At 30.5% G+C, this 15119-nt stretch overlaps 2 protein-coding genes across 2 annotated transcripts; both read right to left on the bottom strand.

Annotated features, from left to right (window-relative positions):
- Positions 1-218: 218 nt before the first annotated feature.
- On the bottom strand, positions 219-6957 carry LOC124931888 (two-component response regulator-like APRR1). Its single transcript, XM_047472466.1, has 6 exons — positions 6563-6957; positions 6240-6401; positions 6036-6169; positions 5227-5412; positions 1977-2082; positions 219-1456 (listed from the first exon to the last, which is right to left on the bottom strand). The coding sequence occupies exons 1-6, from the start codon at positions 6753-6755 to the stop codon at positions 588-590; spliced, it is 1650 nt and encodes a 549-aa protein (XP_047328422.1). The 5' UTR covers positions 6756-6957; the 3' UTR covers positions 219-587.
- Positions 6958-12407: 5450 nt separating this feature from the next.
- LOC124931748 (peptidyl-prolyl cis-trans isomerase NIMA-interacting 4) lies at positions 12408-14524 on the bottom strand. The gene is made up of 5 exons (XM_047472300.1): positions 14385-14524; positions 13418-13564; positions 13221-13330; positions 12723-12865; positions 12408-12626 (listed from the first exon to the last, which is right to left on the bottom strand). The coding sequence occupies exons 2-5, from the start codon at positions 13560-13562 to the stop codon at positions 12584-12586; spliced, it is 441 nt and encodes a 146-aa protein (XP_047328256.1). The 5' UTR covers positions 13563-13564; positions 14385-14524; the 3' UTR covers positions 12408-12583.
- Positions 14525-15119: the final 595 nt, after the last annotated feature.

Consider the following 15119-nt stretch of genomic DNA (forward strand, 5'->3'; position numbering starts at 1 on the left):
AATTGTAAGTTGCCTTATCCCACGATTTTGCAATTTGTAGAGTCCGGATCAATTACCGATCAAATCGAGAAAATTTGTTTAAAGTTAACCGCAACCTTGAGAAGACTTGATATCAAGTAGATCCCAATTAGCCAACATTATTATACCAAAAACATATGTGAATTCGAATCCCAAATTTCAAATGGATTCACAAATCAACAAAATAAGATATATGTTGTGAGAAGATTGACCAAAGTGATATGATTACCAAAGAAAAAAGTGAAAAAAGACTACATAATTATGGGTTTGGTTTTTGTTATATAAAGACTGTGAGAGTGAAAATGACAATGTAATACAGAGAGCAGTTATAGCACATACAATGGGAGGTTGATGGTTGGGAGAAAAAACAGAAAGAGCTTCTTCTAACATATCATCAGATAAAGTATTTAACTAAACACCACATACAATTTTTTTCTTCTGAATTCCTCAGCTGTCGTAGAGATGGTTGAACACAAAGACAGGATTTTGCCACATTTTGTTTTGCCTTCAATCGACAATCATTTCTCATTGGTGTGTATGGTTTTGGAGGGGTAATAATGTCATGGCTTTTACAGCCCTTCGGGTGATGAATCCATTACAGCACAGTCTTCCTCCTCATCGTCTTCATATTCATCAATATCAACAGAAGTAGGCTGGCCATTAAGATCCAAACCAATCCCATTACTACCCTTCTTCCTAACAAACTGTCCTTTTACCCTAGGTCGCCTCTCTGCTAATCGTTTTCGATTCACATACCTAATCTTCTTATCAAAACACCTTTCTTTCCTCTTCTGTCTAAACTTTATTAAAGCAGCTTCCCTTCTATCAATTTTAACTACTTTTCCTTCAGGAACAGCAGCAGAAACAGCAATATTAGATGATGATGAATGTCCATATGAAGAAGGCCAACCTTGTATTTGGCCCGGCTGAATGCAAGTGCCATAAGGGTAAAATGGGAATGATGGAATCATATGGTGGGGGTTGTATTGTTGTTGTTGCAACATGCCCATTTGAACTTGGGAAAAGTTGTTTTGAAATACTTGGGGGGTTTGGCTCATGATTCCTGGAATATAATAAGGATACATGTTTGTCCTAGGATGATGATGATGATGTTCTTGTTGTTGTTGTTGTTGGTGGTGGTGTTGAAGGTAGTCTAGTAATATTGGGGTGGGTGATCTCTCGAGAGAAACTGAATCGGGATAACTGCCACCACTACTTGGCAAGTCGTCTGGTTGTGAATGGCTCTCTAGCCCCTCTTCTACTACTATCTTGTCGTGTGATGGAACTGTTGGAGCATTCATGTGATCAATAGCCGAAGGGACTACTATTACTTGAGGAGGATTATCTACTTTGGGTGGGTTTGATTTAACATATGTGAAGAAGGCAGATGACTCGCCTATCCGCAGCTCACTTTTCTTTGGATACGAAGAGAATCGTCCTGTCCAAAAACAAAACAAGAAAAGTCCCATAACATTGATTAAAGCTCATTCTGAAAGCTATAATGCTATGTTTGGTTCGGGAAGAATTGGAATTAGAATTGGAATTGAGGATCCAGCGAATGTATATGACTTTTAGTTTCAATCTCATTATTTTAGAAATTGCAATTCTATATTTTCTCTAAATTTAATTAATTGAATTGTACAATGTCAATTCTAGGAATTAGACATCCTAACAGATAGTTCAAAAAAATCAAATCATTTTAACACAAATTAGAAATGTAACGTCCATAAGTAGGTATGATCTAGATACTTGAATTTTCAACATTTTTTTATGTCACGAGATCATTTAATCGGATAAATTAGGCCCAAAAACACATATTCCGACTTTAACTTCCATGAAACGCTCAAGTCATGGCCTGTTATAGAGTTTTGTTCAAAATAGGACTAATATCTGAGAAAGATTCAAATGATTAATGAACAACACTTAAAGGTTTGAATATCTTAAGCAAAAGTGCTCACCTGTTCGTTGGTCACTGATTCCTGGTACATCAGGTTGGCAGTCCCTCAAATTGACTGGCAAAGGCTCTATAGTAGAAGTAGTAGCAGCAGTAGAGGCGGCATTAGGCTGACAAAAAAAAACTTCAGATCTGACATCATCGGAAAGGAAAGAAAAACGTAATCTTATACGCTATAATGATCGGAAACCAATAGAATCTTTGCATAAGAGTCAAGGTCATATTTAATTTGAACAGACAGTTATATTTGTAAAATAACATAATTGAATTCATCAGTCAGTAAATCTAGCCTGCCACAAGTCAACTGGATTTGGTTCAGATCAGGTTTTCAAGACTTAGTATGTATAAACATTTTTGAATTAGCAGAACTCTATTAATACAAACTTTAATATTTCAACAATAAAACAGAAAAAAAAAATTGACTTCAAAGAAATGTCTTTTAGAGATTTCAACCATCACAATTGTTAAGCTCACTCATACTAGTTTTTATATACTCTGAATGTCTCATATTCAAAAAAATTATTGTTTTGTATTTTTTTCACAAATTTTATAAATCATAAGACTAGTTTAAATAAATAAAAAAAATTCAAAAGGCTCCTCTCTTGATGGTAAATGTTAAAGATAATGGCTCATGCCATGAATTTGATACAAAATTCCATTTAAGGAGAGAAGAGAAGAACCTTCTATGAAGTAAGATAATTCATTCAATATTCCATATATATACATTATTATAAACTACTTGTCTATAATAATTATTTATAACTGAAAATAATTACTGCAAACTTACTATAACTGTTTATAACTAATAATAAAAAAATTTATTAAATATCACTCATCAGAATCTTAGGAAGCCCCAGATTCATATGTACCAAATTCAAAAGATCAACATCATTAAAGTCATTTCCAATGTTTAAGGTATTATAGTTAAGCTTTGCTATTATAATGCAATTGTAAACACATTCAATTTATAATAAAATAAACATATTGAAAGATCATGTATTCCGTAAACTATCTCTTGTTCTTCCTCAAATACGAGACAATGTTCAATTTTGGTATCCCGAACAATACAAGAGGGATAAACTCATGTATTACACATTACCTTATTACCAATTTAGAGAATCTTCATATTTATACTCTATACATATACTGAAAATATTACAGTTAATGACAATACACCTCTCATTATCTCCAATATCGATACTTTACTTTTTCTGGTATTACAATGTATCACTCTATTTGCGTAATATATTGCATGTCCTTGACATCACAAAAAATCTTTTAATTATTGTAATGTTTTCAACTAATAATAATGTCTTCTTTATATTAAATATTGCATTTTGAGTGATCAAGATTTGAGAATTTTACTACTTCAAAGCACACTTAAAGGAGTGTATTGCCCTAATCCCATGACTACTGTATGAGTAAATAATTGACACATGCTCTCTCCTTCAACATGGGATCACCGGTTGGGGTATCCGTCTCTCCAACTAACTCTTTTGTTTTATCTCAGTACAATTTACTTGTTTTAGTTAATTGCATTTTACAATGGTGTGCAAAAATTATCTTTATTTAAAACTATTGTATTTAATTCACTTACGACTATACTTTTAAACAAAAGTACGATGTTCTAAGTGAATCTAATATAATCATTCACAAAATCAATAAAGTATAGTTAACCATAAGTTAATAAAAATTTGTGTGCATTTTTAAGTTAACAAGCATTGGAAAAAGTAGTTGATTCTTGTATAAAAAGATGAAATGTAATGAGATAAACAAAAGAGATAATTGTCGCAGACGGGAGCTACAACCGGTAAGACCGGTGATGTCACGTGGAAGTCGAGAATAAAAGTCTACTCTACTAATGGTAGTCACTAGATTAAGGCAATAGAGGTCACCTTATTATGTATCTATAAATAGTAATATCCTTTTATCTCAATCCTTAACAATACAATAATTGGGATGAAATTCTAAAAGACATTATTCTCAGCTGAAAACTGTTAATATTCAAAAGAGTTTTGGTGATTATTATGCACATGCAAAATATTACGAGTAATATGACTGTAATACAGAAGAAAGTTGATGGACTGATAATGGTGATAATATAATTATAAGTGTTTTGTCGCCATCTGTAATAATATTTTGAGTATATACAGATTATGAATATAAAGATTCTCCAAACTGACAGTAGAATGATATGTAACATCTAAATTTGAGTACCTAAATTTGAGTAACATGCAGGGTCAATAATAGTGGTGAGAGTGGTCACCATTACAGTTGGAAGTGTCTTAACTCTGATATTCACAACAATTAGCAAATTACCTCAAATACAACAATTTTGACAGGTAAATTAAACCAATATTTGATATTTTGAAGATAATCCGTGATAGAGGCAGACCCTCTTCTCATGGACGTGTCACAAATTTCTTTTTTTGAGCAATCCAAAAGGTAAAAGATGTATAGGAGATGTGGTAATTTTCATAGTATTCTCAGTTATGTTTGATTGCATCCACAACATAAGACGTTAATCCCGAATAAACCACGTTCTGGATTTTAGATTTGCTATTTGTATAGCTTCCCCATCTTAGTGGTGTAATGGAGGTTTCATTTATGAAGTTGAATAAAAAAGCTTTTAAAGCTGCAATTCTATATGTGACTTCCAAAGTAGATAGTTGTTTAGGTCGAGTTTGATTGATGTTGAGAAGGTAGGAATCATATGTGTATCTCTTCCATTAAGGTAGTAATACTTTAATTTTTTATTATGTGTTCAGGAGTTATCTCTTATATTGGCTCTATACTAAATTGAACATGTTTTGTATTTGAAGAATATAGAGAACATAAACATTGCTCCTTCAATCAGTTTATTTTATTATTATTTGAATAAATAATGTGTTTACAATTGTATTAGACCTTAAATAGAAAATATTAGGCAAAGATAAACTATAATTCTTTTAAAAAAGGAAATAATATTAATGAGTTTTATCTTTTGAATTGGCTCCTTTGAATAGGCAATTTCCAGAGATTCATGGAATGAGCCATTATTTTTAACAGTAAACATATGATATAAAATCATACATATTCAAAATTCATTGTTTGATGCATAGCTTATTCTTCCTCGGAGAGCTATTGCTGGTTTCTTGCAAACAACATTTGTATTTTATCAAATGCAAAAAAGGAAGATGGTTTTGTGAACGTAAACAGTTGGTACTTTTTCCACATTTGAATATCTAACAGAGACGAGTCAATGCATGTTATACCTTATAGCGCTCTGTACCGATCACCTCATCTTCGTGTTGAGTTGGGATATCTAAATTCGCAATCCTGCCACACTTTTCATCTGTGTCATCTGAAAATAGAGTTGTGCTATTTGTATTAGCATCACTAGGATCTGATGCCACAAGATCAAAATCACAATTCAGAATGTTTTTCTCTGCGAGTCCAATCTGTGAACATCATAAACACCCAAGAGAAATACAGTAAATAAATTGTATAATAGTCCTACTGCATAGAGAAAAAATAAATAAAAGAAAAGCCGCATGAACAAATATGCATTGAACCCAAAAATAATTTAACAAATTGGAAAACTGTTGTAATTGAATCTGGATCCAGTTCCGCATTTGGCTGAGAAATTGCCAATAAATTTTTCAAATTAGATACATTGGAAATCGCACAACCTTCAAATGCTTTCATGACGACAATCCAACAGTCCCCGATTACCATGAATTTTTTAGCCTTCACTCCCAAGTCCCACCTTTTTTTGGGCGTATCTTAATCTGGATTTGGGCTGCACTAAGTTTATACACACTCTATTTTCAAACAGGATCTCCTCCGGATCCACACTCAGGTGAGAAAACTAAATGAAATGGTGTTTCCAAATGAAGAAATTATAAGTTTATAACTAACTAGAATAGGCAAGAAAAAACTTTCCAAACAACTTTTAAAAGAATCAAGCAATGATCTTCCAAAGGCTCCCTCATGGATTAAGATATTCTACAAAATGATGATGAAAGTAAAATCTTCAAAATCACGGTTCTACAAACTTCACAAGACAGTAGTAACTCATTACCATTCGCCGCCTTCTCCACATATGTGTCCAAAGGTTCAATAATTCATTAATGCGTAAAGGCTTAACCAAATAGTCAGCAGCTCCAAGCCTCAAACATTTAACAACAACAGGGACTTCATCTTGCGCCGACATCACTGATGAATCAATTTAAAGATTAAATTTCAAAGTTCACAAATATTACCATGTCAAAATGAAAAAACTTACTTATGACAGGAATCCGTCGCCAATCTTTATCCCTCATGATGTATTTCAACATCTTCAACCCTTTAGCCATTGGAAGATCAACCTCAGATAAAATAATATCAATCTCAGGACCCTCAGCATTCAATGCATCAATCACCTGCCTAGCTGATTTCACAGTAATCACTACAAGAAACAATTAATACATCACAAAAGTCAGTAAATCACAAATCCTATAGTTACAAAGAAACTCAAATTCCAAATCTGAATTCAATGTATCAATCAGTATCCAAATGATTCTCTCTACCTAAAATTAAGGAACAAACATTACAATAATCAGTATATACCTTGGTAAGAGCATTTACACAGAAGACTAAACACCTCATCAGTACTGTTTGAATCATTATCGCACAACAAAATCTTCACTCTGCTACGGTCGATGAAACTATCACCACCGCCGCCGCCGCCACCACCGCCGCCGTTGCTGCTCTTATTACCAATGCCAACGACACTACAATCTCTATCTTCCTCCCTCTCCATCGATTAAACTACAAGAACTCCATAATTTATATCAATTTCAAACCTAATAGTTGAATCAGCAGTTGATAGAAACGGTTTTAGCTACAGAATTCACTTCCAGATCCACCGATCAGTTATAATCAAGAACAGATTCAGAGCTCCAATTGAATACGTAGAGAGAGAAGTAAATAGTGGTTGGCCTGCCTGGTTGAAAATTGAGAAGTGTTTTCTGTCCATTATCGATTGGTTGTTAACAATGGTGGAAATAGCTAACGTACGCTTACAAAGAAAACAGATCATGAGCGCAGGAAAAGAACAAAGTGAACGGTTAGGATTATGTTTAAAGAGGTGTATAAAGCATTATGTGTATGTTAGCAAAAGGGCTTACGTGGAAAGATAGAATGAGTTGGAAAAAAGTGCAGAGATAGATTATGAACCACGCGCGCGCGTGAAAGGAAGAAGATATTTTTATACTAGTTTAAGCGATGATGAAGGTATCCACGTCACCAAAATATCTTGTTTAGAGAGAGAAAATATAGAATCGAGGAAGATAATCTTAACCGTTGAATTATTTGTCGAAATATATTTAATGGACAGGATTAGAGGAGAATCGATATCTTTTTTTTTTTTATGTATGATCCACTGCATTAAATGTTCTTTCATAAGATATATTTAACGGACGTGATTAAAGGAATTATTTAACAAGATAAATTTAACGGTTAAGATCTTGCTTTTGTAGATTATTTTTATTTTTAAATTCATTATATTAATATCATTATAATACGTCAATAGGACACTTCTTATGCTCTAGCATTAATATGTGACATATAAGATAAGATAAGAATATATATATATATAATAATATTTATTTATAAATATTTTAGATAAAATTAATATTATTTAAATTTAATTAATTTAAAATTAGTTTTAGTTTGTAAACTTAAGTTTAATTTAAATTTAAGTCACTTAACCTCTCAATTGTTCTCATTCATGATTCGCACTTTTTCATATTCTTTTTTTATCCTCTCGTCAAACACTTATCAATCTTAGTCAAACATTAATTGATGACACATCTCTTATCTCTTGTCAAATTCAACCAATAACCCCTAATTGACATTTATCTTGTGATTGACACTTTTTTATATATGTCTCTTTATCCTCTCGAGAAATCACTCATTGACTTAATCTTGTGACTTACACTTTTTCATATGTCTCTTTATTTCTCGACAAATCACTCATCAATCTTAATCGACCTCTTTTTTACTCACACTTTAACAAATCAACAACCAATCTCAATTAATCACAGACCTCTTATCCAACGGATAAGAATATATACAAAATATTATTTATCTATAAATATTTTAGATAAAATTAATATTATTCAAATCTAATTAATTTAAAATTGGTTTTAGTTTGTAAAAATTAAGTTTAATCTTAAATTTATTGTTAACATATATTGTATCCTATCGGCACCCACTTAACCACTCAATTGACCATCATCTTGTGACTCACACTTTTTCATATGCATTTTTTATCGCATCAGCAAACCACCTATCAATCTTAGTCGACCTCAATTGATGACACATCTCTTATCTCTCGTCAAACTCAACCACTAACCCCCAATTGGCCATCATCTTGTGACTCACACTTTTTTATATGTCTCTTTATTTCTCGACAAAACACTCACCAATCTTAGTCGACCTCTTTTTTAATCTCATTTCAACAAATCAACAACCAATCTCAATTGATCACAGATCTCTTATCTAATGTCAAACCAATCACTAACCACCACCCGACTTTCATCTCGTGACATCACACTTTCAAATTCCCGTCAAACCAACCACTAATTCCAACATCACACTCGACAAACCACCCACCACCCGACCTCTCTATCTCGTGACCTCACACTTTCAAATGTTTGTCAAACCAACCACTAATTTTGACTTCACACTCGATAAAATCACCCACCACTCAACCTTCATCTCGTGACCTCACACTTTTAAATTCTCGCCATACCAACCATTAATTCCGACCTCAAACTCGACAAACCACACTCGTTAAACCAGCCACTAATTATGACCTCACACTCGACAAACCACCCACCACCTGACCTCCATCTTATGATCTCACACTTTCAAATGCTCGTCAAACCAACCACTAATTCTAACCTCGCACTCGACAAACCATCCACCACCCGACCTCCATCTTGTGATCTCACACTTTCAAATGCTCGTCAAACCAACCACTAATTCCGACCTCGCACTCGACAAACCACCCACCACCCGACCTTCATCTCGTGACCTCACACTTTCAAATGCTTGTCAAACCAACCATTGATTTTGACCTCAAACTCGACAAACCACCCACCATCTGACCTCACACTTTTAAATACTCGTCAAACTAACCATTAATTCTGACCTCAAACTTGATAAACCACCCACCACCTGACTTCTATCTCGTGATCTTACACTTTCAAATACTCGTCAAACCAAACACTAATTCCGACCTCACTCTTTCAGATGTCTTGTATCCTTTATTTAAAAGTTGCGCTACTATATATTATAGTCAATAATTATATATTATAGTGAATAATGCATTCTTAAAAATCTAAATTTGCATGTTTTGGGATTCGAACCATATCTTAAGCATGAAATACTTTAACCGCTAAACCACTTAAGATTGTTGAAATTTTTTATTACTTTATGTATATATATATATTTTGTATTTAATATTTATTACTAATTAGTTAATTTTTATATTAATAAATAATAATATATATATATATATGATAAGAGAAAAAATATATTTATATAAAATTAATGATAAAAAATAATATAATATATATGGTAAGTAGGTAACTACATATTATATTATATATATATATATATATATATATATATATATATATATATATATATATATATATATATATATATATATATATATATATATATATATATATATATATATATATATATAATTAATGAGAGAGAAAATAATTAAAAAAAATATAAGATAAAATATATTTATAGTTAAGAATGCATTTTTTAAAATCTAAATTTGCATGTTTTAAAATTAAAACACTAGTTTTAAACATGAAATGTGAACACTTTAATCGTTAGAACACTTAAAATTGTATTATTGTGGTGTCTGGTTAACTTTAAACATCATTATATATAAACGATAAGTTATTAATTAATCCATTAAACTTACCAATATACTTTTACTTTATTTTAATTTAATTTAAATATAAAAAAACATTTTAATAATTTTTTATATAAATTTTTAGATAACTCACTTTCTTTTATCAAATAATAATTTTTTCAAACAATATTTTTTATTTATAAAACTCAAAATTAGGAGTGACATTTTGGGTCAGTTTCAGATTGACGGGTTAACGGGTGAATGATTATAACCTAAATCTAACATGTTTATTAATTCGGGTTAAAATCTATAACCTAAAATTGACATGTTTATTTATGATTGACCCGAACATGATCCGATTTACTTAACTTAATTTGAACCAAACCTAAAGTAATTAATTCACATATCTTTGTTTTAAATTAAAATAATATCAATACAAAACAAAAATGAAGTTGAATCATAAATTGACTTATAAAATTTTACTAAAGAAAATAAGTGAGTGAATATGAAAAAATAACACAAAACTTAACAACAAAAAAAAACTTATAAATGGATTATCGAGTCTAATTTGAGTCATATTTGGTCGACTCAATTTTGACATGTTTATTAATCAAGTTAAACAAGTCAACCTGATTTTGATTCGAACAAAAAAATACAAGAACCTATCCATTTTTCCGTGTTCGATTCGGGTCATATTTTCGTATCCAAAATTACCGACCTTACCCAAAATCAAACAAGCTCTAGGAACACATGAGAAGATCAGAGTGGACGCCCGGGATACTTTTGAAAGAGGTATCAATGTGCTTGTTTAAATATTGGTTTTGTTTTAGAATTTTTATAAGATTTATTTTAAATTTAACAGAAGTAAAAGAAAGAGATATATAATTTATAAATTAATTAATTTAATATGATGAAAATATATATATATATATATATAAATAAATGATCGGGGTGTGAATTTGAGAGAGAATTATTTGGCGTAATTTGAAAAATTAATAAAAACATTCAAATTATCTTTTAAATCAAACTAGATCTTAAAACAATCAATATGGTTTTGTGTTAATTTAAAAGGAATATTTTTGTTATTTTCAGACTAGATCTTAAAAAATGTGTTATATATATTTTTTTTTTTTTGTTAATTCAAACTAGATCTTAACATATTTGTTATTTATTTATTTTTTTGTGTTAATTCAAGTTAGATCTTAAAAAATTTGTTATTTTTTTTTTGTTACGAATCAACACCACGCCACATAATTCTCTTTAAAATTTTCTTTCCCAATCATTTTTTTTATCCTAACATGTTTTATTTTAATTTTTAATGAAATAATATATATATATATATATATATATATATATATATATATATAAATAAAACAAGTTCATTATAAAAAAAATATGATCCACCCAAAATTAAAAAAAAAACAATTATTATTATGAACAGTTTGAAAGTAGTTATATTTTCAGAACGCCAAAGTTAGGATCACGTCAGACCAATTGAAAGAAACTTTTGAGAAATGCCTTTTCCTTTTTCATTATATTCATAACAAAATAAAAAAAAAAATCGAAGCTATAGTTCTACCACTTTGTATTATTAAAGAATTTTGTCTCATTATTTTTAGTGCAACACAATAAATAAATAAAATATATATACATAAATAAAAGAGACACGTATTCTTTTCATATTTTTGTAGTTTTTTTATTAATTTTTGACTTACACCATTCTTATTATTTTTAATATAAATGAATCCTTCTAAAAATAAAATAAAAAATATAAAGCTGTTACTCAATTCTTTACTATTTCTTATTTCTTATTAGTTTGATCTGTGTGTTTAGAATATCATTTTATTGTTAGCATAAATAGAGTGTAGATTGTTTTTTTTAAATGAAAAATATTAAGATTGTGAGATGTTTTTGTACTTTATTTTTTATTGTGTTAAGAAAATATTTAATTGCATTTTAGTTGGTTCATTATTAAACACAGTTTTTTTCAAGGTATGAAAATTGTAAAGAGAATTGCAAAAGTTCAATTAAAAATCTAAAAACATTAAAAATGAAATAAGATTCCTAAATATACAATAGAGTTTAGAATACAAATAGTTAACTCAACTCAAAATTTGTTAAAATTTACTTATAATAAAGTCATGTGTATGCTTTTAATTATTTAGTGTTTCTTATATTTTAATTAAAAAATATAATTAATAATAATACTTATTTGCTTTAGTCAGATTTTTTTTCTTTTTAATAGACCTTACCAGAATCATTTCAGTCATTTATAAAACCACATGATATTTAATCAAAATTTTCTTTATACAGTTTATAAAACAACATAATTTTGTTACAAAATTTGTTTTAAAAGTAAAACCAACATATATATACTTAATATAAGGCTGGTTTCTTACGAAAATATCTACCAGTTTGATTTATAAAATGACAATTGTATCTAGATGAGGACACTCATATCTCAAACGACTGGAAAACAAAGGATTCTTTTACGGTTTTACCCTCTCGAAACTCTAGTTTACTCACATATGAAAAAGATATAATGTAGATGATCTCGAAGCAGATAACTCCAACATGCACATTGGTAAACCGAGTCTACAAATAGTATTTTGTGAAAGAAAATAGAGAATTATTACGACTTACTAGTTTCCAAGTCTCGAGAGAAGGCCAATGTGATCGCTTCGAATTTTGCAATATTTCGATCATCAGTTCTTCCTTCCTTCACCCAAGATAATGTGGTATCCATGGCTATATCATCATCATAGATCAGTTAAAGATTTATTATTATGATGTAGAAAATCTTAATTAGAAATGCAAAACTAGCTAGGGTTTAAGAAATAGTACGTTGACTTGAAGGGGGCACTCGTAGCTCCAACAGGTGTGGCGAAAGCAACATCTTGAAATGGACCCGCCATTTTCCCACGTGGGAACCATCCCAGATCTCCTCCCTTTTTAGCCGATGGGCACTCCGAATATTCTGTTGCTATCTGAATGAGAAAGATTGTTGTTACTCTAGGCTTGAGGAGGCATAACAACCTTACACAATTGTTGCAGTTCCTTAATCTCTATCATTGACTAAATATGTTCATTTTCTTTTTCAAAAAAACCCGACCCCCATATCCATGACTCCCAACTTCATTCAGAGTGTTATTATCTCTATCATTGACTAAATATGTTCATTTTCTTTTTCAAAAAAACCCAACCCCCATATCCATGACCCCCAACTTCATTCAGAGTGTTATTAACGAGAATCAAATCTCATATAGATTATCCCATTTCTAAAGTGCATAACAAGAACATGATTTGCACCATATTTTAAAGTTTAGAAAGCAAAATATTCACCTTTGCAAACTCAGCAGGTGGAACCTTGTCGCCATTACTAAGCCAACCGTCTTGCAGCTTCTTATACGCTTCGTTAATCTTTCCTTGTTTCTCGCATAATATATGGCGTGCTACAACAACATAAGAACTTCACTTCTAAATTTCATGTAATATATCAAGACCCAATTATAGTATAAACAAGAGAAAAGAAGATATACCTTTAACATAAGCACAGGTGCCAAGTCCATCAGCCTTTCCTCCTTTACCTTTTCCCTTTGAAGCACCACCATCATCATTACTACTTGCTGCCTGTTTCCCCTTGCCCTTCCCTCCCGCTTCTTTTGCTTTAGCGTCCTTTCCCATCACTAAATCACGACACAAACAAACAAATGTGTTACATGTTATAGTAGGGTTAGGTTAAGCTCAATATGCAGAAATTAGTACTTAAAATTTCCCTAAATCTATCTTCTCATCTATGTCGTATAAACCCTAAATCTATTACATGATATTCTATCTTCTCATCTAAACACACTATTCATGTAACAAATATCACTATTTTGATCATGATTCATGACCAAGGGAACATTATGGTTGGCTAATTGAAGATTGAGATGATTAACCAGATATAGAGATCAATTTAACAGCCTAAAAGAACCTTTACTCAAGTGTAGTAAAAATGGCTCATGACAACTATTTGTCATAAGATTGGTGTTTCCTTTTACCAATTTGAAACAATTCAATTCTTCTTCATTGAGGTTTCTTCAGTGTTGCAATTACTGAATATTAAGCCAAACAATCCAAATCCAGCAGAAGGAAGAAGATAACAGAGTATTCTAAACCTTTAGGAGGAATCATCATCATGTAGAATGAATTCAAAACCTCTTTCTCACCATTTACAGATCTCAAAGCTAACGAAATCACATATTTCTGTGTTGAATAGATCGTTCTAAAACGTCGCAAAACAAACCTAGCAACAACACATCAAAAACAGTTGAATGATCGAATAGAAAAGGCTAAATTCTATGATTGGAACGCAGAAAACGCCAACATCGAGGAGGAATCGTATATGATTCGTAACGTAAGGAATTGAGTTTAGAAACCAAACGTAGAGATGGATTTCAGTCATGGATACTGAAGGGAAGATGATTGATTATATGAAATGGAAGAAGATTGAGGAATCGTTACCTTTTTCAAATGGATGAAATCAACGGCGGCGGCACCGGCGGCAAATGAGAACTGAGAGTCTAAGAGTGGTAAGGCATGGTCATCATCTCAACTTGATATTACCCTCTCTGTAAAAACAAATGAGAAGATTTGTATTTTAAACCTTCAACTTTCACTGAATATTGATTTATCACCAAAATATTGAAGTTGTAATTGATTTTTTAATTATAATTTTTTTAATGTTATTTGTTTATTGGTGGAATTGTAAAATTGAAAGCCTTTTTATTCGAGGTTGATGTCACACTTTAAAACTCTTTACGGTTAAAATTATATAAAAATGAGATTTTATCTTAACGATTTCAAACGTTGTTAACTTATTATTTATATGAAATTTATAAATAAATAAATAAAAGATTCATGTAACTAATTTAACTATCGAATTTTAGTAAATCGAGAATTTTGACTACCGAATTTAAGAAAATCGATAGTCAAAATCAATTTTGTTGAAATTTAGTTAAATTATTGACATGAATTTATTTATTTATAAATGGTCATTTAAATAATAAGTTAATCGTGTTTAGAATTGTTAAGACAAAACTCGTTTTTGTATAACTTTATCACTAAATAACACTAAATTGTGAGATTTAAAAAAAAATGTCTGAAAAATTCTAATTCATATAATCAGTTATTGCGTTTTAGTATTTAAGCTACTATGTATCACATATATTATTAATTAGCTTTAAAAATAATATATAA

This window comes from Impatiens glandulifera, chromosome 3 (genome assembly GCF_907164915.1).
Source record: "Impatiens glandulifera chromosome 3, dImpGla2.1, whole genome shotgun sequence".
NCBI lineage: Eukaryota > Viridiplantae > Streptophyta > Magnoliopsida > Ericales > Balsaminaceae > Impatiens > Impatiens glandulifera.